Below are 24,613 nucleotides of genomic sequence, written 5' to 3'. Positions count from 1 at the left end.
CACTCCGGTCCCTCCGGGCGGCTCCGTCCCCCTCAGGCGGCTTCGGCTGCGCTCGGTTCCCTTCGGGCGGCTCCGTCCCCCTCAGGCGGCTTCGGCTCCGCTCGGTTTCCTTCGGGCGGCTCCGTCCCCCTCAGGCGGCTTCGGCTCCGCTCGGTTCTCTTCGGCCGGTTCCGCCGCTTCGGGAGGGTTCGGCTTCGCCTCAGCCAATCAGAGGAGTGGGGGGGCGGTGTCGGAGAGGGGCGTGGCTGGGAGCGGGTGACGTGCTCATCAGCCAATCAGAAGAGTGAGGGGGCGGAGCCGGCGAGGGGCGTGGCTACGAGCGGGTGACGTACTCATCAGCCAATCAGAGGAGAGGGGGGGCGGAGCCGGAGAGGGGCGTGGCTAGGAGCGGGTCACGTGCACCTCAGCCAATCAGAGGAGTGGGGGGCGGAGCCGGCGCCGGGCGGGACTAAGCGTGATTGACAAGCGCCGCAGCCAATCAGAGGCGTGGGGGGGCGCCGTGGGCGCCGGGCGGGACTAAGCGTGATTGACAACTGCCGCAGCCAATCAGAGGAGTGGGGGGGCGCCGCCGGCGCCGGGCGGGACTAAGCGTGATTGACAACCGCCGCAGCCAATCAGAGCAGTGATCCGGCGCCGCCGGAGCCGGGCGGGACTAGGCGTGACTGACAAGCGCCGCAGCCAATCAGAGGAGTGGGGGGCCAGTGTAGAAGCCGAACGGAAGCGGGGCGGGAGTAAGAGTGACTGACAGGCGTCTCAGCCAGTCGGGGTGCGGGTTGTGCCGCCGAACCGGGCCCGGACCGTACCGTACCGAGCCGAGGCGAATCATGGGGGTAACGGGACTCGGCGGAGGCAAACGGGGGGGGCAATGGCAGCTGTCGGCTCCCCTGGGACCCCATGGAAGCCACTCCGGTCCCTCCGGGCGGCTCCGTCCCCCTCAGGCGGCTTCGGCTCCGCTCGGTTCCCTTCGGGCGGCTCCGGCCTCTTGGGGTGCAGTTCGTACTTTTGGCCACAGGAGGGCAGCACCTCCCTTTGCTCTGAGCCACCCCTTTGCTTCCCCTCCCGCATCTCCGGCACCTGCAGTACCGAGCTTTGGACACAGGATGGCAGCAGCGAGCAGTGCCCCGAGCTACGCCGTGCCCCCCCCACCTCCAGCACCTGCAGTACCGACGCTTGGACACGAGGTGGCAGCACACGCTGCAGAAGCAACGGCCTGAGAGCAACGGCGGCTCCCCTCCCCGTTGACAGCCTCCGGGGACCCCAGCTGCTGAGTGGGGACAGTTTGCAATATTGGGGCTGGGGCAAAGTTGCTTAAGGAACTTCTATTCGAGATTCTTTCAGACTTTTATTGCTTTGTGTTTGCTTTGTGGGGATTTATAATCACATTCTTCTCTTTTGCTTTTTATTTTCTTTACACATTTTATTTCCTTTTTCATTCATGTTTTTTCCAGCTGTCCTTGTCTTTTAGTCTCTTTCAGTAACTTTTTTTAGGCGTCCCATACCTAAAATGAGATAAGAAATGGGCAAACATGGGTTAGAAAATGAAAAAAATGGTTCAAAACACCTTACAAATGGTCCAAAGTGGAACACAAGTGGCCCAAAATGGATTAAAACAATCAAGAAATGGGTAAAAATGGGTTAGAAGTGGGCAAAAATGGCCTACAGTGCGGAAGATGTGGATAAATATGGGACAGAAACAGCCACAGACAGGTCAGAAATAGCCCCCAAAAAAGCTTTAAAGGGGTTAGAAATGGGAAAGATGGGTTAGAAATTGCCAAAAACGGCTTAAAACTGGTAAGAAATGGGCAAAACTGGGATAGAAATGGCCATGAATTGTTTTGAAATAGACTAAAATGGCTTAAAATAGGGTAGAAATGGGGAAAAATGGCTTAAACCAGGCTCAGAAATGGGCAAAAATGTGTTTGAAGTGGCAAAAAAAATGGTTAGAAGAAAAAATAGTTTAGAAATGGACAAAATGGCTTAAACCAGGTTAGAATTGGACATATAAGGGTTGCAAATGGCTAAAAATGGGTTTAAATCTAGTTAGAAGTGGCCACAATTGTGTTAGAAATCGTCAAAAAAGGCTTAAAGCTGCTGACAAATGGGAAAAAATGGGTTAGAGAAATAAAAAAGTGGCTTAAACAGAGTGAGAAAAGGGCCAAAAAAAGAGGGAAATTTTAAGAAATGGCTTTAAAAGGGTTAGAAGTGACCAAACACGGGTTAGAAATGGCAGAAAGAATTTAGAAATAGCAAATAAAACAGTTTAGAAGTGGGCATAAATGAGTTAGAAACAGCCATGTTACGGCATCTTCTTGGAATCAGGGGCTAAGTACACACCTCTGTCCCTGCAAGTGCTGCCCGGGGCTGCCAGGAAAGCCGATCTGTGCAATAGGCTGTGTGTGTTCTGGTCTGTGAGCCCACCATCAGCTACGGTACAGGTGAAGTCTTGTCACTGGAAAATGTTGAGCAGATAATACCCTTTAGTGAGCTAGAAAGCGGCACTAACGCTGCCTGCCTGGCAGGCTAGGAAAGGCAGATACATTTGGGGTTATGCACACGAAAGCTCTACGTCCTGCCGTGGTTCCAATGTCATTGCTCTTAGAGGTAAATGGAAAAGCAGCCTCAGGCCTCCTGCTGGGCTTAGGGATCCATCAGCTGCACCTGAGCAGCTTTGCCTGCAGGATGTGATACTTGCTATGCTGGTAAGTGACCAGTTCAAATAGGTTGAAATCAAGGTGCATTTGCCCAGAGCTGGGTGTTACTCGCACTGGTACTGGTACTTGTGGCAGCAAACATTTACCGTGACCCACCTGCTGAACAGAGGTCAGTACTGCAAATAATAAGCCAGTTTCCCCTCCCTGGCTGCATTAAAACAGGCTCCTGCAGATGAATTTAACCTCATGTCAGTGAAGCACTTTAGCTCAAGGTGCCAAAGACAAGCTTCGGCATGGGCACAATGCCACCAGACACACCAAAGAGCGTGAGGACGGGAAGCCCTTCCCTAAGAAAGAAGGGTAACTGTGGCCTTGGGCTTCTAAAGAGACCCTCAGCAGCTGTAGGGAAATGCCTGCATTCCCTGGGGTTCTAATCATATGAGCACAGGATGGTTTTGGTTGGAAGGAACCTTTAAAGGTCATCTGGTCCAACCTCCCCTGCCATGAGCAGGGACATCTTCAACTCCATCAGGGTGCTCAGAACCACATCCAGCCTGGCCTTGAATGTCCCCAGGGATGGGGCATCCACCACCTCTCTGGCCAACCTCTGCCAGTGCTTTACCACCCTCATTACAGAAAAATACTGGGGCTGACCTGTTCCTGGTTCTCCCTCCCTCCCTCCAGGCCTTGCCTTCTCCTCAGCAGTGCAGGTCCTAATTCAACAAAGACAACACCAAGGGCTGCAAACTCTGCTGGCAGTACCCAAATGTCAAGAGGAAACCGGGGACCTGCATTGTCACAACATCCAACAGGATGATTAGAAAAACACTGGTAATTCCCCATAGCCATAGAGCTGCTGCAAAACAGCCTGCAAGCAAAGCAATTGCTGTTTAAGCAAAAAGCAGCGCAATGGTCTCCGAGCAGGAAAGCAAACCAAGCTGAGATTTCCTGGGACAATGTTTTCAATTACGTGAATGTAATTGACTGGAAGGGAAAAAACTTCTTGAATTAAGCACGTAAACAAGGTGAACAAAATAATTTCTTCCTTGTTCAAGCAGAGGATGTGGTTTTGCTCTCATTTACTGGCCCCAGGTAGGAGAATCTACATCTGTCCAGCTGTTAAAGTGTCACTCTGCATTATGCCAATGTAAGAGGAAACAAAGTCCTGCATCCACATCTTCAGCCCCAGCTCAAGAGGGACGTGGAGCTGCTCAAGCGAGCCAGAGGAAACCATGGAGCTGCTGCGAGGGCTGGAGCAGCTATGCTCTGGAGCCAGGCTGAGAGAGCTGGGCTGGGGCAGCCTGGACAAGAGAAGGCTCCTGAAGGGGAGACCTGAGAGCAGCTCCAGTGCCTAAAGGGGCTGCAGGAAACCTGGAGAGGGGCTTGGGACAAGGGCCTGTAGGGACAGGCCAAGGGGAATGGCTTGAACCTGCCCGAGGGGAAACTGAGCTGAGCTCTTAGGCAGAAGCTGTTCCCCGTGAGGGTGCTGAGGCGCTGGCACAGGGTGCACAGAGAAGCTGTGGCTGCCCCATCCCTGGCAGTGTTCAAGTCCAGGTTGGACACAGGGGCTTGGAGCAACCTGCTCTAGTGTGAGGTGTCCCTGCCTGCCTGTGGCAGGGGTTGGAGCTGGATGAGCTTTAAGGTCCCTTCCAACATGAACCATTCCATGATTCTGTAAAATGTAGAAATGGGGAGGATAACTACAGGCAAATTACAGACCAATCGATGAAAGCAGAGAGTAAATGGATTTCCTCTCTCGGCAAGGTCAGAGAAGCATGTGCTACGATTACCAGACATACCTCCGCTCTCTTCTCCTGCTTCCCAGTTGCAGAAACCTCTCTTTCCTTTTTGGTCTTGCAGATGAAAGAAAGAGGCTAAAAAAGTCTTCTGGAGCTCTTGAAAGGGTCTGTTCTGGCACACACAGTGTGCACATGGCTGCACGCTGCTCTGAAACAGAAGGGTTCTTGTATTTATCTAAGAACAAGAACTGGGTTTTTCTCAAAGCTCAAGAAACCACTGATGTGGGTCCACAGCATCAACGCTGATGAGGCTGATAGGCGGGTGTGCAGCCTAAAAAGAACGCATGATCAGGGTGCAGGTCACGTGTAAAACTCGCTCAAACCAGACACTCATATAGGGCATCGTGCAAGCAGGGTATTGCTGCAGCAGCCGTCCCTTGAAGAAATGGCTGGTTTTACAAACCTGTCTATCCTTACATCATCTTTATGTTCCTCCTCCTCGTACATATGAACATAAATTGTTAACAAGTTAAGCATAGATGCATAGATGGCATAGATGGCCACTAAAAACAAGAAAAAAAACCCATGTACTACTATGCCAAACCTAATACATCGGTGCTGCTCACACCAAACCATACACTGGGAGCTTCCTGCCAGCCTGTACCACTTCAGAGCTTGCAGCTTTTACCATGATATTATGATATTAACTTGAATTTTTGCACTGACTGCTAAGAAAGCAAAAAAGGAAGCATTTTTAGCAAGGGATAATAAAGCTATTTCATAGTATCATATCTATAAATAAAGATGCATTCATTACCATCGTACATCACAGTCCTCTATGATAGGCAGGAAAGTGCCAAGTCCCCAGCTCCCCATGCCTCCCTGGGCACAGGCCCTCACTGCAGGGGCACCTCTCCAGCTCACAGGGCAATTCTGCTTTCGGAGGCAGCCTCCCGGAAGGATGCAGCCATTTCATCCTGTTTCAGGGCAGCACCACTCCAGGTGCTATCATTGCAACCGGCCACAAACTTCCCCTTTCTTGGGGGAAGAGAGGGAAACCGATGCGTTTGACTCCTGGAAAAGCTTTGGGGTGTGATGAGAAACATCCTGCACACAGAACAAAACAATCGAGCACCTTGGGGAAGCCCTGGCAAACTGTTTCTGCGGCTCTCCATGGGTCGCAGCACCCCCAGTGTCTCTCCCCCCCCCCCCCCCCCCCGTTTGTCCGTACCCCAAAGACCACGGTGGTGGCGCCGTGCAGGAGGTGGATGCCGAGTCCGTGCAGCAGCGGCGGCAGCAGCTGTTGCCGTGGAGACCGTGACCCGGAGCGGCCGCGGGGAACACGAGTGCCTCCGGCAGGAGGGATGGGAAGGGGGACACGGTCCCCGCTGCAGGCCGGGACAGCAGCGCCGCCCCCCCGCGACTGCCCCCCTCCGGCTGCCGGCCTGCCCCAGACCCCCTCGGTGCCCCGGTTCTACCCTGGGCCGAGCCGAGCCGTGCCGATCCGGGCTGAGCCGTGCGGAGCCGTGCCCGGCGGGGGGGGCAATGGGAGGTGTCGGCTCCTCCCGGAACCACTCGGTTCCCTTCCTCCTCCTGCCCCCTCCCGCCCCTCCCCGCCCCGCCCGCCGCCATAGGGCGGCCATGGAGGAGGTGCAGAGAGAGGTGCGGGAGCAGGAGCCGTGAGGAGAGGGGAGGGAGGCGGCTGGGGGGGAGCGCGGCTCTGCGCCGCCATGGGGAGAGGGGAGACAGGGGCGGGCACGGGGGGGGGGGGTGCACTGATGCCACTTGATAGGCGCCATCTTGAGTACGGGCGCCGGGACAGGCCAAATTAGTGAGACGCCATTTTGACGTACGGCACTACGGGGCGGCCATCTTGGTGAGGTGCTAGCCTGAGTACGGCACCTCACCCCTCATGGCGTCCGCGTTGCCGTGGTAACGGCCGCACCGCGCCTGCGCTGCCGCCATTTTTTGTTCCAAGATGGCCCTGACGAGCGCGGCGCGGCCGGAAGCTCCGTTCCCTCCTCTCGGGGCTCGCAGGGCCCCCACAGAACCCCATAATGGGAATGCAGAACTCCAGATACCCCTCATAAAGCCCCACAGAACCCCGTATCCCCCCCCTATTGCCCCACACGTCATCTAGGGACTCCAGAACCCCATATCCCCCCATATTCCCCCATACACCCCATAAGGGGTCTCCACACCCCTACAGAACACCACGGAGAGACTCCAGACCCCCAAATCCCTCCATAGACCCCCATACAGGGACTCCAAATCCCCCCACAGACCCCCATACTGGGACTTCAGACCCCCAAATCCCCCCAGACCCCCATGTAGGGACTCCAGACCCCCAAATACACCCATAGACCCCCATGCAGGGACTCCAGACCCCCAAATCCCCCCACAGACCCCCATGTAGGGACTCCATATCCCCAAAACCCCAGTATTGTCCTCCCATATTCCCCGCCCTATGATAGGGTAGGCTAACCCCATCTAATCCAGGCTCATCTAACCCAGGCTAACTGAGGATAGGCTAATCCAGGTTAACCAAGACTAACTCAAGGTAACTCAGACTAAACTAAGTTAAGGAGGCTAGGATAATCTCACCCGTCTAATCTCACCTGTCTCTTATCTGAGCTAAATGACCCGAGATGATCCAAACCGGGTCACCCAAGCTAATCTGACCCGGGATAATCCGACCTGGGCTAATCTGACCGGGCTAATCTGACCCGGACTAATCTGACCCGGACTAACCTGACTCGAGCTAATCTGACCCCTGGGGTAATCTGACCAGGGACAAATCTGACCCAGGACAAATCTGACTAGGGTCAGTCTCCCCCCAGTCAATCTCACCCAGGTCTAATCTCACTCATCTTAATCTCACGCTGGATGGAGGCTATGCTATGCTTCCCCAGGCTAGGCCAAACCACACAGCCGTGGTAAACTAACGCAGGCTATGCTAACCCGAAGTGAGCCGAGCAGAGCTGAAGCCACCCGGGGGGGCGGGGCAGAGGGTCAGCGCCGTCCAATCCCGGGCCGCACGGCTGAGGGGCCGTTTTCCCGCCTAGAGACCGGTGGCCAATCAGCGGTGTCCTTTTCTGTGAGGGAGCGATGGCAGTGCCCGGGAAGGAGCAGACAGCGGTGAGGGCTGGAACGCAGCTTTGTTTTCTGTACGTGCACGGTTACGGAGCTCAGCAGGGTTTAGCTCGGCGCGGTAAAAATCGAGACTTGCTGGACGAAGGTTAGTTCGGGCTTTGGTGGGCGGGAAGACTGTTGTGATGACGGAGGAAAGGGGTTTAAATGGGAGAGATAGTGGGGAAGGGGGGGAGAATGGCTGTTAGGGGGGACAGATGGTAGAGAAGGGGGGTGGGGGTGTGGGAATAATGGCGGTTAAAAGGGATAGATGATGAGAAAGGGGTGAAGAGTGGGATACGGGATAGAAGAACAGGGGGGAGTGGCGGGGGGGAAGACAAATTGGCGTGGTGGGGAAAAGCAGATGCCGTATTGGGGGGGACAACACATGACAAGAAATGGACCAAAAGGGCTTGGAAACAGCCAGAATGGCTTCAAAAGAGAAACAAGTGGGCATCAATAGGTTAGAAATAGCCTAAAGAAGATTACAAATAACCAAGAGCAGCTTAAAACAGGACAGAAATTACCACAAATAGAAGTAACAAAGAAACAGTTTAAAACTAGTAAGGAATGGGCAGAACAAGATGGAAAAGCCTCTCCATTGTTTACAATGTGACAAAAGAATCTAAAAAAGGTTTAGAAATGGAGAAGAGTAAGATAAAAATGACCATACAGGAGTTAAACCAAGCTAGGAAAGGGCAAGACCAGGCTAGAAATGGGTAGGAAATGGACCAAAATGGTTTGGAAACTGCCAGAATGGCTTCAGAAGAATTAGAAATGGGCATCAAGAGGTTAGAAATAGCCTGAAACACATTAGAAATAGGCAAGAGCAGCTTAAAACAGGCCAAAAATGACCACAAATACTAAAGAAGTAGCCAAAACCAGCTTAAAACTAGTAAGGATTGGGCAGAATAAGATGGAAAAGCCTCTCCATTGTTTACAATGTGCCAAAAGAATCTAAAAAAGGTTTAGAAATGCAGAAGAGTAAGATAAAAATGACCATACAGGAGTTAAACCAAGCTAGGAAGGGGAAGACCAGGCTAGAAATGGGTAGGAAATGAACCAAAATGGTTTGGAAACTGCCAGAATGGCTTCAGAAGAATTAGAAATGGGCATCAAGAGGTTAGAAATAGCCTGAAGCACATTAGAAATAGGCAAGAGCAGCTTAAAACAGCCCAGAAATGACCACAAATATTGAAGAAGGAGCCAAAACCAGCTTAAAACTAGTAAGGATTGGGCAGAATAAGATGGAAAAGCCTCTCCATTGTTTACAATGTGCCAAAAGAATCTAAAAAAGGTTTAGAAACGGAGAAGAGTAAAATAAAAATGACCATACAGGAGTTAAACCAAGCTAGGAAAGGGCAAGACCAGGCTAGAAATGGACCAAAATGGTTTGGAAACTGCCAGAATGGCTTCAGAAGAATTAGAAATGGGCATCAAGAGGTTAGAAATAGCCTGAAACACATTAGAAATAGGCAAGAGCAGCTTAAAACAGGCCAGAAATGACCACAAATACTAAAGAAGTAGCCAAAACCAGCTTAAAACTAGTAAGGACTGGGCAGAATAAGATGGAAAAGCCTCTCCATTGTTTACAATGTGCCAAAAGAATCTAAAAAAGGTTTAGAAATGCAGAAGAGTAAGATAAAAATGACCATACCGGAGTTAAACCAAGCTATGAAGGGGAAGACCAGGCTAGAAATGGGTAGGAAATGGACCAAAATGGTTTGGAAACTGCCAGAATGGCTTCAGAAGAATTAGAAATGGGCATCAAGAGGTTAGAAATAGCCTGAAGCACATTAGAAATAGGCAAGAGCAGCTTAAAACAGGCCAGAAATGACCATAAATACTTAAGTAACCAAAAATAGCTTAGAACTAGTCAGGAATGGGATGAAGTAAAATGGAAATGCCTGTTAATTGTTTAGAATTAGTCTTACTGAGGCTTACCTGAACCTAGCGACCGTTTCTCACTGTGCAGCTTCTCAGACAGCCAACATGCAAGATCCATTCCCTGGGCATGATGCTCCAGCTTCTCAGCTGTTGGGACTCTGCTCTGGGAGGGGCAGTTTCTGCCTGACCTGGATACTGCTGGTTCTCTTTCTCCCTGCCATCTGGGCTTGCTTCTTCCCCGTGCTCTTCTTTATCTATCTCTGCCACGGATTCTGCTGCTTCCTGCTCTCACAGCCAAGCAGTGGAGAAAAGAGAACAGTGAGGGATTTTTTTATGGACAAATCCCATGCAAGCATTTCACAGGAGAGACAATCCCCTACAAAAATTCTTACCTATGAAACCCAACAGCCGCAGCCACTGCAGCCATTAGCGAGGGCCTGTGCTTGAGCTGCCTCTGCATCTGGAATAAGAAGCATTTATGAAGAAGCCTGATGGCTTTACTGGAGCTAAGCAGTTGTCCAAAGACGGGCGAAAGCAGGAGAGCAACAGCAGCAACTGAAGTCCTTAACAGAAAGGCTGGGATGAGCTGGCCTCCCCCAGGGCTCAGCCCAGCAAGGTCTGTGTGCAGAACAAAAGGAGGGCAATGCACCCTTCCCCCTTCTCATTTCTCCGAGAATCCCAGTCTCCAGATCCTTCAGCACCTTAAAGCTACAGTCAACAGTCTAATTTCCCAACTAAGCACAAGATTAGATCAGAGAAAACAAGCAGGGAACGCCTTGGCTGCTTTAGAAACAGCTATTTCAACCCTGGCCCCTTTCCCTCCCAGTGCAGGTACAGTGTGAATTACGGACCTCCAGGTAACCCCCCCCCCCCCCCCGTGCCTTCACTCCCCTCAGTACCGAGCACCGAGAGGCTTCCCGTGCCGAGCGGCCAGCAGGCAGGAGAGGCCCCTCTGCGCACGTCCAAGGCACGGCCGGGCGGCCGGGCCCGCTCCCCTCCCCGGTAAGCCCGGCCCCGCGGTGGGCTCGGCTCTCACCTGCTGCTGCCGGGACCCGGACCTGGACCCGGACCCTGCCCGCCGCCATGCTGCTCCCGGGGGCTGCGCCTGCCACACCGAAACGGCGCGGAGGGACCGGAGCCGGCGGGCGGCCACCAGACTGCGGCCGCATGGAGCCGCGCTTGCTACAGCCCGCCGGAAACCGGCGGGCACCACGTGACACCAGCCACTTCCGGGGACAGGGAGCACCACGGCTCATGCGCGGAGGCAGGGCTGCAGTACCTAACCTGGACACAAGATGGCAACAGCGAGCGGCGCCCGCCGCCGAAACGCCCGCCACCCCCCCCCCCCTTCCAGCCCTGCCGATCATTGTCATGTCATCCTTATGGGATCACTGTCGGGGCTGCAAGAGTGTCTGCCGGCTGCTCTGCATCTCTGCCACAGAGCCTTGCTTCAAGCCTGCTTTCATCACGTTGACAACTGCTTCAGAGCAGAGATCTGAACAAAAACACTGGCCAAATTATCACCGAGTTGCTAAACAACTACTATGTTAATACCCACACAGCTTTTATGTCTAGAGACCATTGCTGAGCCCAGAACCTGTAACCTCCATCCCAAGGAAATGCTCAAGATCTGCCTCTGATCATAATACACACAGACTTGCACTACAGATGCTGCACCTGGCCCAAATACACACCATGAGTAGAGCAGCTCCAAGGCAAACACACACACACAAAACACTACACATGCTGTGACACCAACAAACAGAGAATAACCTACACAGGCACAGTACCTCCCAGACGGAGCAGCACATCTGCCCGGATCACATGCACAGACCCAAGAGCAAAGCAACCGGGCTCCTGAGGAGCCTGAGAACCAGGTCTGACAAAACCAAATCATTCCAAACACAAACACAAATAAGATAAAAATGACCATACAGGAGTTAAACCAAGCTAGGAAAGGGCAAGACCAGGCTAGAAATGGGTAGGAAATGGACCAAAATGGTTTGGAAACTGCCAGAATGGCTTCAGAAGAATTAGAAATGGGCATCAAGAGGTTAGAAATAGCCTGAAGCACATTAGAAGTAGGCAAGAGCAGCTTAAAACAGGCCAGAAATGACCACAAATATTGAAGAAGGAGCCAAAACCAGCTTAAAACTAGTAAGGAATGGGCAGAATAAGATGGAAAAGCCTCTCCATTGTTTACAATTTGCCAAAAGAATCTAAAAAAGGTTTAGAAACGGAGAAGAGTAAGATAAAAATGACCATACAGGAGTTAAACCAAGCTAGGAAAGGGCAAGACCAGGTTAGAAATGGGTAGCCTGAAGCAGATTAGAAATAGGCAAGAGCAGCTTAAAACAGGACAGAAAAGACCATAAATATCTAAGAGGTAACCAAAAACAGTTTAAAACTAGTAAGGAATGGGTAGAATAAAAATTCTGTCTTAAATTTCTATTCAGATCTGAATGGAAAGTGAACACCTTACTTCATTGTAGGGTGAAATTAATGTGAAATAAACAGTACAGGGGCTATTAGGAACTGCCCATTCAGAATGGTGTGTGCCTTCCTGAGGGTTGTGTTTATGTACCCACTCTTCCAAAGTCTCCCAGAACTGAACAGAATCATAAAGTCTCCAAGAGGATTTACTGAATCACACACAAATGAAGTGGTTGCGTCTTCTCATGCACAGAACATTCATTTGATAGAATGTCTCTGGGGCTAGGTGAGGAAGAAGACCAACCAGCTAACAGATGGAACAAAACCCCATCACAACACTGCAATCACACCTCACTCTGTGGGCCCTGTGGATAGAACTAGAATTTTCCATTGCTCTCAGGTGCCTCGTTAAGGCACTGAGGGCATTAGTAAGCCTTAATGACCCTAAACAGCCCCACCTGTGCACCAGACCACACCCAGGATTTAAACCCAGCTCTGTGCCTCAGTTGCTCTTTGGGCTCTGTTGGAGGAATGCTGCTCTTCAGCTCTGTCCCTGCCTGTGAAGATTCTTAGTCTGGACTTCAGACTGACTGCCCGGCTTGATCTTCTATATGATTATAGAGCAGCTTGGCAATTGCTGGACCTGATGGTGATTTGTGGACTGGATTGCTGCTTGTTCACAAGCCTGATAGACTCCTGGCTGGACTTGGCTGCTGCTGGACCTTCTCTTCTTGGGTACCTTGAAATTGGGCCTAGGCTGGCAGAGGTCTCTTCTCCTGCTGTGGGAGCCCAGAGGTGGCCTGGTCTGCTCTTGTTTCCTGAGGGCCATGGAGATCCCTGCAAGGTTTGTGGGCAGTGTGGAGGATACGGCTCTGAGGGTGAGCCTGTGCTGCGGCACCAGAGGGGCCTCTTGCCAGGGAGCCGGGAGTGCTGTGTGCTCTGCCTCACCAACTGCCTCATCCACAGAGAACAGCTGGGCTTCTCTGGGCCTTTTGCATGGATTTCTTTGCCTTGAGCAAAATATTTGGCTGCTGAGTTATGAACTAACTCCTTAGACCTGTTTGAGGCACTACAGTGAAGAGCTGCAGGTAAAGGCCTGCAGTCTAAGGAGCAAATTATGTTTGTTTTCCAAGTGCCATGAAGTGCTGCCCCAGAAGTACCACTGCAAGGCAAAGTATGTGGGGCTGGTGTGCCCTTTCTCTGCTATATGTGTGATTGGACTTGGAAATGGCTTTTAATTGCAATGTTTCATATCAAGCTTGTGGGGAGAGTCTTGCTGAGGCTGACACAACTCCCAGTTTGACTGAGTTAACTGGCTAATTGGAGAGACATGGGAAGATGTACATCGAAAGAGAGTAAGAGGCTTCTGAAACAGGAGGTGGAGAAAGAGAACTCCGTTCAAAATCCATTACCAGGAGCTTCAGCCAGCCTCAAGCAGTCATCTGTAATGCAGCTAAACCAAGGTAAGTGTTGAGCCTTACTACTTTTACTGATAAGACTTTACTTTTTAAAGCAGTGTGCTGAACATGTTTAAGCGTTTCTATGTATATTTGCAAACATAACTTCTATTGATGTGTCTCAAATGCATTTGGAAGCTAGTTTGTGTGTTTGTGTGCTCTAGTGCTCCTCAGGGTTGCTACAACTACCAGGTGCTAAAAGCCCTTCAGAATAAGACTAAGCAGGAGCTGCAAGGATATTAAAAGCAAACATTCAGATACTAATCAAACTTCCTACATGTCTCAATAACTGAACAAGTACTATTGTGTGTGCACAGCTACGCAATAGTGCACTTTCTGGGTTTGGCTAGGAAAAGATGTCTTAGCATGGTGTTTGCTCTCTCAGGTAAATTAAAGGCCTGCTAGAGCTGATTGAACCAGTGATGCAGGTGTTGGTCCATCTTATTCAGCCTGGTGAGGTTTCTGTTACTTTGCTTCAGGGCAGTGAGTGAATCATTTTGTCTGGGAGGCTGCAGCTGTGTCTAACCCTGTTTCTATGCTGGTTGGGGAAGGAATGCCTTATGGAAAGGAAGTATACCTGTGTGGTGGTAATGATTACATTGCTGAAGAGATGTTTAAGGCTATACAGCAGTGGTGCTAGATTTAATGCATTGAGACCCTTTGTTATATGTATATGATGTAGTTAAAAAGTATGTCTTGTGATTATTTGTATATGTACAGTTGTATAAAGTTAGTCCTTGTTACAATAGCCTATTTTGTGCTTCTGCATTGGCTCTAGATAACTTGGACCTTCTATCGAATTGATTTTGGCCCAGGTTCACAGGGTTAGTCATAAAACTGAGTTCTTCATAGGACTGGGGCTCCTGAGATATTTTTGAGTCTTTGTGCCCTCTAAGTGAGCATAACCTGCACACAGCATGGTATTCTCAGCTTCTAGAAACAAGTGCTAGAGGATTAGCCTATTAAGTTATGGGGAGAGAGAGGAAAACAGTACCAAGTACTAGCTCTTGTTACATTTGGTTCTAACTGTGCATGTCATTAGAAATTAGAAATAACAAAAAGCTTTTTTTTTTTTTTTTTTTTCCCCTGCCAAGATGGTCAGAAGCAGAGAGCAATTTTCTTGGATTTAGTACTTGTCAGACTTTTACCCAATTCAGTATTTGATCCTTTCTTAACCCATGGAGGGGAGCTGAGCAGTTTTGTTGGCATTCAGCTTCTGAGCTGCTCTTTTCTTCATCAGGAGAAAACCTTTAAATCACTCACAGACTAATAGAAAATAAACAAACACAGGGTTTAATTTTTATACTTAACTGCTCCACATCTCACTTGAAAAGTTCATGATCATGTTTTAAGAGACTTGCTCATCTCTGGGGGGTGGGCATTTTCTTCCCTGCATGGAGAAGTTCCCTTAGGGTGAAAAGAGGGGAAATTTTAATGGGTTACAGAATGATCTTTCTAAATTCTTGATTACTTTCAATTTTGGGTATGTAATATCTACTGGAGTTCTTAATCAATTGGTGTTTCTAGGTCTTTATTGAAGCTAGAGAGCTGAGTTAGTTTTTTTGTGCGATGTCATGCTAACTGTTGGGTGATGGCTTTTCATAGACATGTTTGAGTCAGCTGTCTGCATAGTGGCTGCCTAGTTTCTCCCATAGGGCAATGCAATGAAGTGTAGTATGTTCTAGAAAGCCTACATGTAGGATGTATGGATTTTGATGGCTGCTGCAGGAGAGGAGTATTTGTTGTTATTGTGGAAATTTGTTGCTGGGTTTTATACTTGCTTGAGTTTGGTGTGTTTTCATCTGGAAAAAGCAGGTTGTATGCTTGGAACAAGAATTTAGCAAAGCTGGAGAGACAGAAGTGCAAATGCTAAATGAAAAAAGCAGAACCTGATGGGTGGTACCTGTTAAATAATGTTCTGTACTGGTGCCAATCAGGGCAGTGTAATGATCAGGGCTTCTATGCATGAGCTTCCTAGGATGTAACATGCTCTATCTGTGCTCTCCTGGCAATATGCTCTACTTTGCTCTTAAAGTCTTCAATTTTTACATGAGTACTTTTTTGACTTTTTTTACCCCATTGAAGTGGATGATTAAATAAAAGCTGTTGTCACTTATCACCAGTCTTAACCTCTCAACACCCTTGTGGTAATAGCACTACTATAAGACTTAATCCTCTTGTTTCATGCCAGCTTTGTGTTGGAGGAGTTACTGTCCCAGAGTCTGTACTCAGTTTATACCAGAGCACAGAGCTCTAAGCTACTAGTAGTAGTCACAGAAACTGAAATCATGAACACTTCCCAGTGATGCTTAATCAAATCTGTGTTAAGGAAGCTGTGGTAGAAAAATGTTTGAGAGCAAAATTTAACAGTGATGGTTTCTGAGGTGTATGGGTAGGTTTAAGTTTTGGTTACTGTAAAATGAAATACATAAACCCATGTATCTATCAGCCTTTCTATAAGGAGTGTAATTAGATCCTTGCCTAGTTAATTGAAGTACTTGTGTGCCAAAGCTTTGTTGTGAAACTGGGAGAAGGTTCTTCCTGTGTGTCAGGCAGTGGCCTTTAACATGGAACTTGCCATTTTAGTATGGAAATTGGAGGCAGCAATCTTAAATTTGCTTTCAGATGACATTTATGAGCTAAACTCAATCATTTATTTGTGGTAAGCTGACACTGAGAGAACTTGTCTTTAGACTAGAGTGGATACTTGGGAAACTTTTTTTCCATTAGAATACCTCTATTTATCGGATGGGTTTACATGGGGAACCTGGAAAATTGCTTCAGAAGTACAAATCACTGGAATTATGGTCATTTTGTGCATATCTTCTCACTTGAACATCATATCTATAAGATATTGATTATAATAGGGGACCTGGTTATTTATAAATGTATAGCCACATTTTAAGGGATTTTAAGGTTTATTTCTTTCTTGAAGAAGCAAAGAACTTTTATTTTTGTGTAATTTTGCATGTAGCCTGACCTTGGAAGATCAAAAAAGAAGAGGCTGCATGTCAAGAGAAGAGAGAAGAGGTGGCGTGTGTAACGGCGAGGTGAGGAGCGGCGTCGGGCAGAAGAGGGGGCATGAGAAAGGCACCCTGGGCAAAGGGAATCCCTGTGGGCACAGGGCGAGGTCACGTAAGAGCATGATGGCACCTTTGGGGGGCCCTGAGGAGCGTTGTGTGCTGGGCGACCTCCCTGTAAGCAGGGCTCAGGTCTTTGCTACTCTTGGTTTTGGCCTTTGGCCGTCTTGCTCCTTTGGCTGCCCGGAGAGCGTGGCAACCCTGTAAGGAGGGTGAGAGCCAGCGTCTCCGCACCCGAGGGGGAAATAGAGCTCTCTTGGACCCCCAGGCCACCCTGTAAGCAGGGGAGGGCCATTTCCCTGTCCCTCTCCTCTGCCCCAGCAGCTCTCTGCCTGCTGGTGGCCTACCCAGCCTGACCCCCTGTTGTCAGGGCGTGTCACAGCATCTGGCCCTTGGCCTGTTGAAGCTCTCCGGCTTCCATGCAGCCCTGGGCATGGTCTGAGGCTCTCCTCTCTTGCTTGGTGAGTAGGGTGACTCCCCGGACAGTGGCTGCACAGAGACCGTCTCCCTTTTTGGGACGTTTTGGTTTGTGTTTGTCTTGTCCTTGTCTATCAATGTGAGGGAGTGAGTGAGCTTGTCCTTTAGGCACCTGTTAAAATTGCTGCAGCTTAGCTTAAGCCTCCCTGGAAGGAGAGCAGGTCTCTGTGCAGTAACAGGGGCGTCTTCCCTAAGTCCACGAGCGGAGGGATGGTCTGGACTCGCCCCTTCTTTCCAAAGACGGCGCCAAGCCACTTAGTCGTGGTGCAGGCAATGCGACCTGCCTGTAGTCAGGATCTGGGTCTCTGCCTGCATGGCTGCCTGTGCTGCTGGTGGCCTGGCAGCGTGACCCCCTGTTGTCAGGGCGTGTCACAGTATTTTCCCCTTTGTGCCTGGAAGCCGGAGAGCTTCAATACGCCGTCACCATAATGAGAACAAACCAGACCTTGTCAAGCCCCAGTCCCTTCCCTCTGTACCACTGACCGGGAGCTAGTGAGAATGCATGTACAGTTTAGAGTGAGCTACTGCGTGGGGCTGCAGAGTGGTAATGGAAGGGCTAAAGGCATGAAGCAGATTTGGGATTGGAGCACTGTGTTTCCAGCTTTGACATCAGTTTTCTGTTTTACTTCAGTGCAACTATTTTAGTAATTATTTTTTTTCTTATTAGTTCCTGTCCTTCACCTCTTGGGGAGTTTACTTACTGGATGCACTTCCTGGCCTTGTGTTTGACGCAGCAAAAGAAGATGTGGCACTGCGGACGAGCATACTGAGGAAGCTGCTTCTGGTAAGTAGGTGGAAGTAGAGAGAATAACAGTGCATTCAGCTGGAACTTCAGCACTGAGGCAAGCATGTATCTTGCTGATCTGCTTTGAAAGCTCAGGGCAAAGGCACTACCTTGTCCAGCAGCATAATCACTTCTTTTGAAGTCATTGACTCTTCAGAGGTTTGCTCCATCTGAAGCATTGTCTGCTTTTTTGCACTGCCTTTCTTTGGTATCACAGTGTCCTTGGATAGGTTGCTTCCTTATAAATGTAATGGTGTTTGCTTTGGAACAGTCAGACAAGCTTAGCTCCTGTTGGGCCAAGCTCTTGAATCTTTAAAAGTCAGCTAAGCTGTAAATTGTTCTGCGATTTCCTTGCGATAGTCTGGTTGTGCTGCCGGTCAGCACACAGAAAGAACAGGTCCCTTTTTCAGCTACACTAGCAAGTCTTTTAGCACAGCAGGGAGCTGTGGAGCAGGAGAAAATGAACGTCGGGTTTGGTGTGTGAATAGTTCTTGGGGAATGGGTAGAAGAAAGGGTTGTGTTGGGAGTAAATGTTAGGCTCTGCAAAGCTGAGAAATGTCCAGGTTTTTGCTGCGATACTGAACCTCTTTCTCTTTAGGCTAATCTATTTAGCTTGAATTCATGTGGGTAACTCTGTGCATGTTTAGCAGGTGGATGTAGCTGACTCAAGGGGAAAGCTGAGCAACCTTGGATACTGAGCTCTAATTGGTGAGTCTAGAGGTTACTACTGTTTACAAAGCTAATGTTTATAACTTGTTTGTTCTTGTATTTGTAAAATTGCATTTGTGTATTTTGTAATACTGTATTTGTAAAAACACCGTGGGAAACTACAGCCTTGGCAGAGATCATTCTCTGCACGAAAACATGGGAAATTACAGAAGCATAACAAGACAATTGACCTTGCTTATGCCTGCCAAGAATCTTCTTGTCCAGCAACAAGGCTCAGGGTATTGGGATCGCTCACTGCGTGGCCTTGGCTCTGCAAGAATTGCATGAGTGCGGACTTGTAGAAATGCTTTTTGTTGTGTTAATAAAAAAATGGAGAGGGTGAGGGTGGATGAGAGGGACTATTGATTTTGTACTTGTATGGGTTGTTTCTGTACCCCTATGATGTTTTCCTCCCTGACTGTAACTTGTTAGAATAGTTGCCTTAACTGAAAAAGGAGAGGGTGAGGCTGGATGGGAGGGACTATTGATCTTGTATGGTGCCGCGGCCAGGTGGAGGGGAGAAAACACCGATACGATGTAGGTTCACAAAATGCTCCGTTTATTGATTACAAAGCTGCTCTTAATATACTGTCTTACACGTGATCACGCATTACTTGATTGGCTGCTTCACTTTGCCCACGAGGGATACACGCTCCCCTTTACCTCTCCTGATTGGTTTCACGCCTTCGCTTCAGCTTAGCGTTACATCATGCTTCTGCAATTACTGGCATCCTGTTATTGCATTCCTGTTTTGCTGATCTTGACACTTCTTCTTCTTTTAACCTGGGGTCATAAGTTCACTTTCTCACAGCTTGCTGTAGGCCTCTTCAAGCGCCCATGCTCGACCCCCAACATCTCCCCCTCTTTTTTCAAATAAGGCGTTTGTCATCTGCTGCATGCGTTGCATAATACATTGTAACAAACAAGGTCCAAAAAACAAAATTAACAACATAATCATTATTGGTCCGCTAAACATCATGATTAAACTCCTTAACCAACTACTTATTCCTAACGATTTTAACCAAGAGTCTATAGGATTTGTTTCTACAGTAAGTTCTTTCATATTTTCTTTAAGTTCAAACAAATTCTTGTGAATAGATTCAGAATGATCAGAAAGATTCATACAACACATGCCCAGAAGCATTCTAATGCAAAGGGGATGTGAAGCAGCTGCAGAAGTAAACTGTACAGTGTTAACAGTCAAGGAGTTACACTCCCCCCCCCTTTTTTTTTTTTTTTTGATCAGACAAAAAGCCATTTATTGCAAAGCTTTAACTCCTTATATACTATTGCTTACACCTACAGCAATTTGGCATATCATGATTGGATACTTGTCGTGAAGACCCTTAGTGACTAACATATAATTGGTTAAACACAGGTGTGAGAACTTGACCTCGAATGCTTGCCAACAGTCCACAGTTCTCATAACTCAGTGAATTACAGCTTCTTCTTATCTTGCTTGCTTAGGCTTCCTCGGGCCTCCCATGGCCTTGCTGTATCCCTCAGAGTTATTCAGAGCTCATGTACCAAATATTCATTTTCCTGTGAGAACACTGTCTCCACATCTCCCCCTTTTTAGTTTTACGAAAAGTTTTTGACAATTTATTGTGTCTGCTCTATCACTGCTTGACTTGTGTAATATAACAACCCACTACTCTAGGTAGCATTATTTCAGTAAGATTAGTCTGATTTGAAGTCACTTGAACCTTTATAACATGTGGCATATCAGTGAATCCTACACACCATGTAACAGGTTGGAATAGTTGGGATTTAACAGATATGCTCAGTATACTTTTCCATTACCCATGGTCACACATAATAGCACAGATATTACAAAGATTTTACAAAGATTTCTACCATTGCTGTTTCTTTATGTGGTTGAGTTCTGCGGCTTGGTACGTTTTGCTGGCAGCCAGTATGGTCCTGTTGATAGCTGTACACAGCTGGGCCTACCCTTTTTCTCCTGGATGGCTCTCTGATAACAGCGGAGGCCATCCCTCACATCAAGGTCTGGCATGACATGTGTCTCCACTGCTCTACGCCTGCTGGGTTGCAGCCAGCAGCGAAGCTAAAGGTTCTTCTTGGTGGCAAACACAGAGGCCAACCCAGTCTTGCCCTTGACTGTGGTAGCAGGCATTTGGTCAATCTCTGTCCTTGCACCTTGTTGTCAATGCAGAGTTTCACCTGCTTAACCCAGTAACAAGTCACTACTACAGCAAAGCACACACAGATTTACATTAGCAGAGTAACTATCACAGAGTGCATCAGCATGTTGAAGATGCTAATGGCAGCGAGGGACTAACCAAAGAAACTTCTTACCAGTGGAGTTCTCCCACCCTCTTAATTTGTTCCATTACTTGCTTTATAACAGTACCATCATCTTAGAATCTTTCTAGCTTTTGCCTTAGTATTTTCTAGCAGCTACTGCAAATTTGCTTTCTTTAACATCTCTTTTACAAGTGACAAATCCATACAATACAACGTATAGTTTCTTATTAGCAACTGGCTAGTAAATACAGGTGGTTTTATACACAAAATCACAACCTCTAATAATAGCTACTTTACAAGCATGCATATTCAAGCTGTTAATTTTCAGTTGCCCTCAAGTGATTTTTTTTGTTGTTGTTGTTTTTTGTTGTTGTTGGTTTTTTTTTTAAAGTTGCTCACCCTGCTTTGCACAGCTAAAACCACCGGCCTATCGGCAACTGCGCTTTTGCATTAACCTTTTCTTGCCCGAAAGGTTAAACTGCTACCTGTTAAAACTTTTAAATGAACCTGACAACAAAAAATATACAGAACACTGTCTGCCCTCATCACACACACACAGACACACACACACACACATATGGGATCCCGCAAGCACACTCCACACAACTACAATATTTGAAACACAAAATCCAGACAATCATTGTTCCCACTACACAGTCCCACATACAGGACGTGGCACAAGGACCCTGTAAAGACTATCAGGAAACCAGCTCCGAGAAGCATCATCACAGTGCAAGGTGGCAGGCTCAACCTTAGCGGGCGTCCCCACAGAGGCTCTGCCTCCCTTACATCGCATGAGGCTTGGGCTTTTTTACTGACCAAAATGCACACTCGTTCCTACACAGGTGGCCAGCCTATGTTGGAGGAAGTTGCCAGCAATATCTATAAAGGTTTCCAAGGGTAGATAGAAACATGGACATACTTATATTTACCAACTTCTAGTACTTGAGTATCACAGAGCGACTGTATCAAAGGAGTAGTATACGGGGTCCCAACTCCACGGTCTTACACATTCTGCCCGATACCCCTGATAAGAGCATACAAGAGACCTTCCCATCTCGGGTGGGAAGCACACACACCATGGGAAACTGTGCAATACATCCACATCCCCCACCCATCTCACTTCTCCCTTTACAGCTACCCATTTATCATGAGGATATGGGGGATATAAATCAGGCTTCTTTTCCGGATGAATAGGCTCCAGGTCAAAAGCACCATCCAGGTCAGCATCGGCATTATCAGGCATCAGAATCTCAGGAGCAGCAACAGCAAACTGATGAACGTGCACAGGCTCCATCTCGGGGTCAATAGGGCTCAGGTCGAAAGGATCGTCTTCATCCCCGTCCTCAGTCTTCGCTGCTGCAGCGGCAACCAGTGGAGGTTCGGGGGGGGGGGGGGGGGGGGCACGCTGATCTCCATGATCTCATTTTTTTTTTTTACTTTAACATCTCTAAAACAGTTCTCCAAATGACTGACAAACTTTTCACAGCATCATTGCCTTTTGTAGCTGCATTCCACAGCTTAACTCATGCCCCATTCCACAAGGATATCTCAAATCCGGTAGACTCATAAATCTCTGGGTAACGTGTCTTCGACCATTTCAACATTAACTTTAGGTCTGTCTCTTTAAGGGTTGCTCCCTTCACCTTAGGAAGGACTGAAAACATCCATAAATCAGGGGCTTCTTCCTTAGTAATTTTCTCCCAAGTCTCGAGATTAAAAGCTTCACCGACTCCCACAATTCTTGCCCTGTCTTACGCCATTGATCTTTGGAGAATAACTGTCCCGTATTTTCTAACAACCCCCTTCGTCAGCACCAAAATAAAAAGTCCACAAGTTCCTGTCGGGGTATTGAGTACCCTGTTTTCTTCGCTACACATAGCACTCCTTCTGTCGTAGCCTTTTCTATCGCTGATACAGCGAAACCCATCCCGAACCAGACCGCAGTCTGCCTGACTCACCGGTCAGCCGTGGCCACGTAATTTGAGCTCTTTTCCTGCCTCTCTCGGGCAGCCTGCCTCTCTCGGGCAGCCGGGATCTCCACCTTCTCTCGTCCACGGTCTCTCTCTCTCCTGGTATCACGTAGGGTCACCAGAATGCCGCGGCCAGGTGGAGGGGAGAAAACACCGATACGATATAGGTTCACAAAATGCTCCGTTTATTGATTACAAGGCTGCTCTTAATATACTGTCTTACACGCGATCACGCATTACTTGATTGGCTGCTTCACTTTGCCCATGAGGGATACACGCTCCCCTTTACCTCTCCTGATTGGTTTCACACCTTCGCATCAGCTTAGCATTACATCATGCTTCTGCAATTACCGGCATCCTGTTATTGGATTCCTGTTTTGCTGATCTTGACACTTCTTCTTCTTTTAACCTGGGGTCATAAGTTCACTTTCTCACAGCTTGCTGTAGGCCTGTTCAAGCGCCCATGCTCGACCCCCAACAGTATGGGTTGTTTCTGTACCACTATGATGTTTTTCTCCCAGACTGTAACTTGTTGTACTTGTTGTCTGAACTGAAAAAGGAGAGGGTAAGGGTGGATGGGACTGGCCATCGATGTTGTACTTTTATGGGTTGTTTCTGTACCCCTATGATGTTTTCCTGCCTGATTATAACTTGTTATAATTGTTGCCTTAAAAAGGGAGAGGGTGAGTGTGGATGGGATGGACTATTCATCTTGTATGGGTTGTTTCTGTACCCCTATGATGTTTTCCTTCCTGACTGTAACTTGTTATGATTGTTGTGTTAATTGAAAAAGAGGGTGAGGGTGGATGGGATGGACTATTAATCTTGTATGGATTGTTTCTGTACCACTATGATGTTTTTCTCCCTGAATATAACTTGTTATAATTGTTGTGTTAATTGAAAAAGCAGAGGGTGAGGGTGGATGGGAGGGACTATTGATCTTGTACTTGTATTGGTTGCTTCTGTACCCCTATGATTTTTTCCTCCCTGACTGTAACTTGTTGTAATTGTTGTGTTAATTGAAAAAGGAGAGGGTGAGGGTGGGTGGGATGGACTATTGATCTTGTATGGGTTGATTCTGTACCCCTATGATGTTTCCCTCCCTGACTATAACTTGTTATAATTGTTGCCTTAACTGAAAACGAAGAGGGCGGGGGTGGATGGGAGGGACTATTGATCTTGTATGAGTTGTTTCTGTACCACTATAATGTTTTTCTCCCAGACTTTAACTTGTTGTACTTACTGTCTGAACTGAAAAGGGAGAGGCTGAGGGTGGATGGGACTGGCCATTGATGTTGTACTTGTATGGGTTGTTTCTGTACCCCTATGATTTTTTCCTGCCTGATTATAACTTGTTATAATTGTTGCCTTAAAAAGGGAGAGGGTGAGTGTGGATGGGATGGACTATTGATCTTGTATGGGTTGTTTCTGTACCCCTATGATGTTTTCCTCCCTGACTGTAACTTGTTATGATTGTTGTGTTAATTGAAAAAGAGGGTGAGGGTGGATGGGATGGACTATTAATCTTGTATGGATTGTTTCTGTACCACTATGATGTTTTTCTCCCTGAATATAACTTGTTATAATTGTTGTGTTAATTGAAAAAGGAGAGGGTGAGGGTGGATGGGAGGGACTATTGATCTTGTACTTGTATTGGTTGTTCCTGTACCCCTATGATTTTTTCCTCCCTGACTGTAACTTGTTGTAATTGTTGCCTTAACTGAAAAAGCAGAGGGTGGGGGTGGATGGGAGGGACTATTGATCTTGTACTTGTATGGGTTGTTTCTGTACATATAAGATGTTTCCCTCCCTGACTGTAACTTGTTATGATTGTTGTGTTAATTGAAAAAGGAGAGGGTGAGGGTGGATGGGATGGACTATTGATCTTGTATGGGTTGTTTCTGTACCCCTATGATTTTTTCCTCCCTGACTGTAACTTGTTGTAATTGTTGCCTTAACTGAAAAAGCAGAGGGTGGGGGTGGATGGGAGGGGCTATTGATCTTGTACTTGTATTGGTTGTTTCTGT

The 24,613-nt window shown here is 48.0% G+C and overlaps 2 protein-coding genes across 18 annotated transcripts in view; one reads left to right on the top strand and one right to left on the bottom strand.

Moving 5' to 3' along the window:
* The window catches only part of LOC117437018 (ribosomal oxygenase 2-like), a 38,543-nt gene extending 20,037 nt beyond the window's left edge, over positions 1-18,506 (top strand). Inside the window, exons 1-5 of one of the 9 annotated variants that reach the window (XR_004550299.1) lie at positions 12,724-13,302; positions 16,271-16,346; positions 17,521-17,637; positions 18,285-18,345; positions 18,471-18,506. Coding sequence is in view for 4 of the 9 variants with exons in the window: in XM_034069486.1 (XP_033925377.1) it covers positions 15,864-15,958; positions 16,271-16,346; positions 17,521-17,637; positions 18,285-18,335 (339 nt within the window). In the remaining 5 variants the exon portion in view is untranslated. The other 8 variants (XR_004550300.1, XR_004550298.1, XM_034069487.1 and 5 more) reach the window with 8 other exon arrangements.
* On the bottom strand, positions 1,438-9,528 carry LOC117437017 (uncharacterized). Of its 9 annotated transcripts, none has more exons than XR_004550288.1 (5): positions 9,464-9,526; positions 7,352-7,657; positions 4,451-4,598; positions 2,335-2,449; positions 1,438-1,499 (listed from the first exon to the last, which is right to left on the bottom strand). XR_004550288.1 is itself a non-coding variant. In XM_034069482.1 (3 exons), exons 1-3 carry the CDS (start codon positions 6,020-6,022, stop codon positions 3,282-3,284), a joined length of 702 nt encoding a protein of 233 aa, XP_033925373.1. In that variant the 5' UTR covers positions 6,023-6,505; the 3' UTR covers positions 3,246-3,281. The 9 variants fall into 9 exon arrangements, 2 of the variants coding, with proteins under 2 accessions (XP_033925373.1, XP_033925372.1); XR_004550289.1 differs by having other exon boundaries at positions 4,451-4,593; XR_004550290.1 differs by lacking the exon at positions 7,352-7,657 and having other exon boundaries at positions 9,464-9,528.
* Positions 18,507-24,613: the final 6,107 nt, after the last annotated feature.

Source organism: Melopsittacus undulatus, chromosome 15, assembly GCF_012275295.1.
Source record: "Melopsittacus undulatus isolate bMelUnd1 chromosome 15, bMelUnd1.mat.Z, whole genome shotgun sequence".
NCBI lineage: Eukaryota > Metazoa > Chordata > Aves > Psittaciformes > Psittaculidae > Melopsittacus > Melopsittacus undulatus.
This window is presented reverse-complemented; position numbering and strand designations above follow the sequence as displayed.

What these genes read in the sequence shown, in the direction of transcription:
- LOC117437017 (XM_034069481.1), bottom strand. Translation starts at nt 6,189, where the DNA reads ATGGCGCCTATCAAGTGGCATCAGTGCACCCCCCCCCCCCGTGCCCGC. An exon ending in CCACCACCGTGGTCTTTGGG is followed by an intron (nt 4,599 to 5,621) that starts GTACGGACAAAC and finishes CTTCTGTTTCAG; the next exon opens with AGCAGCGTGCAGCCATGTGC.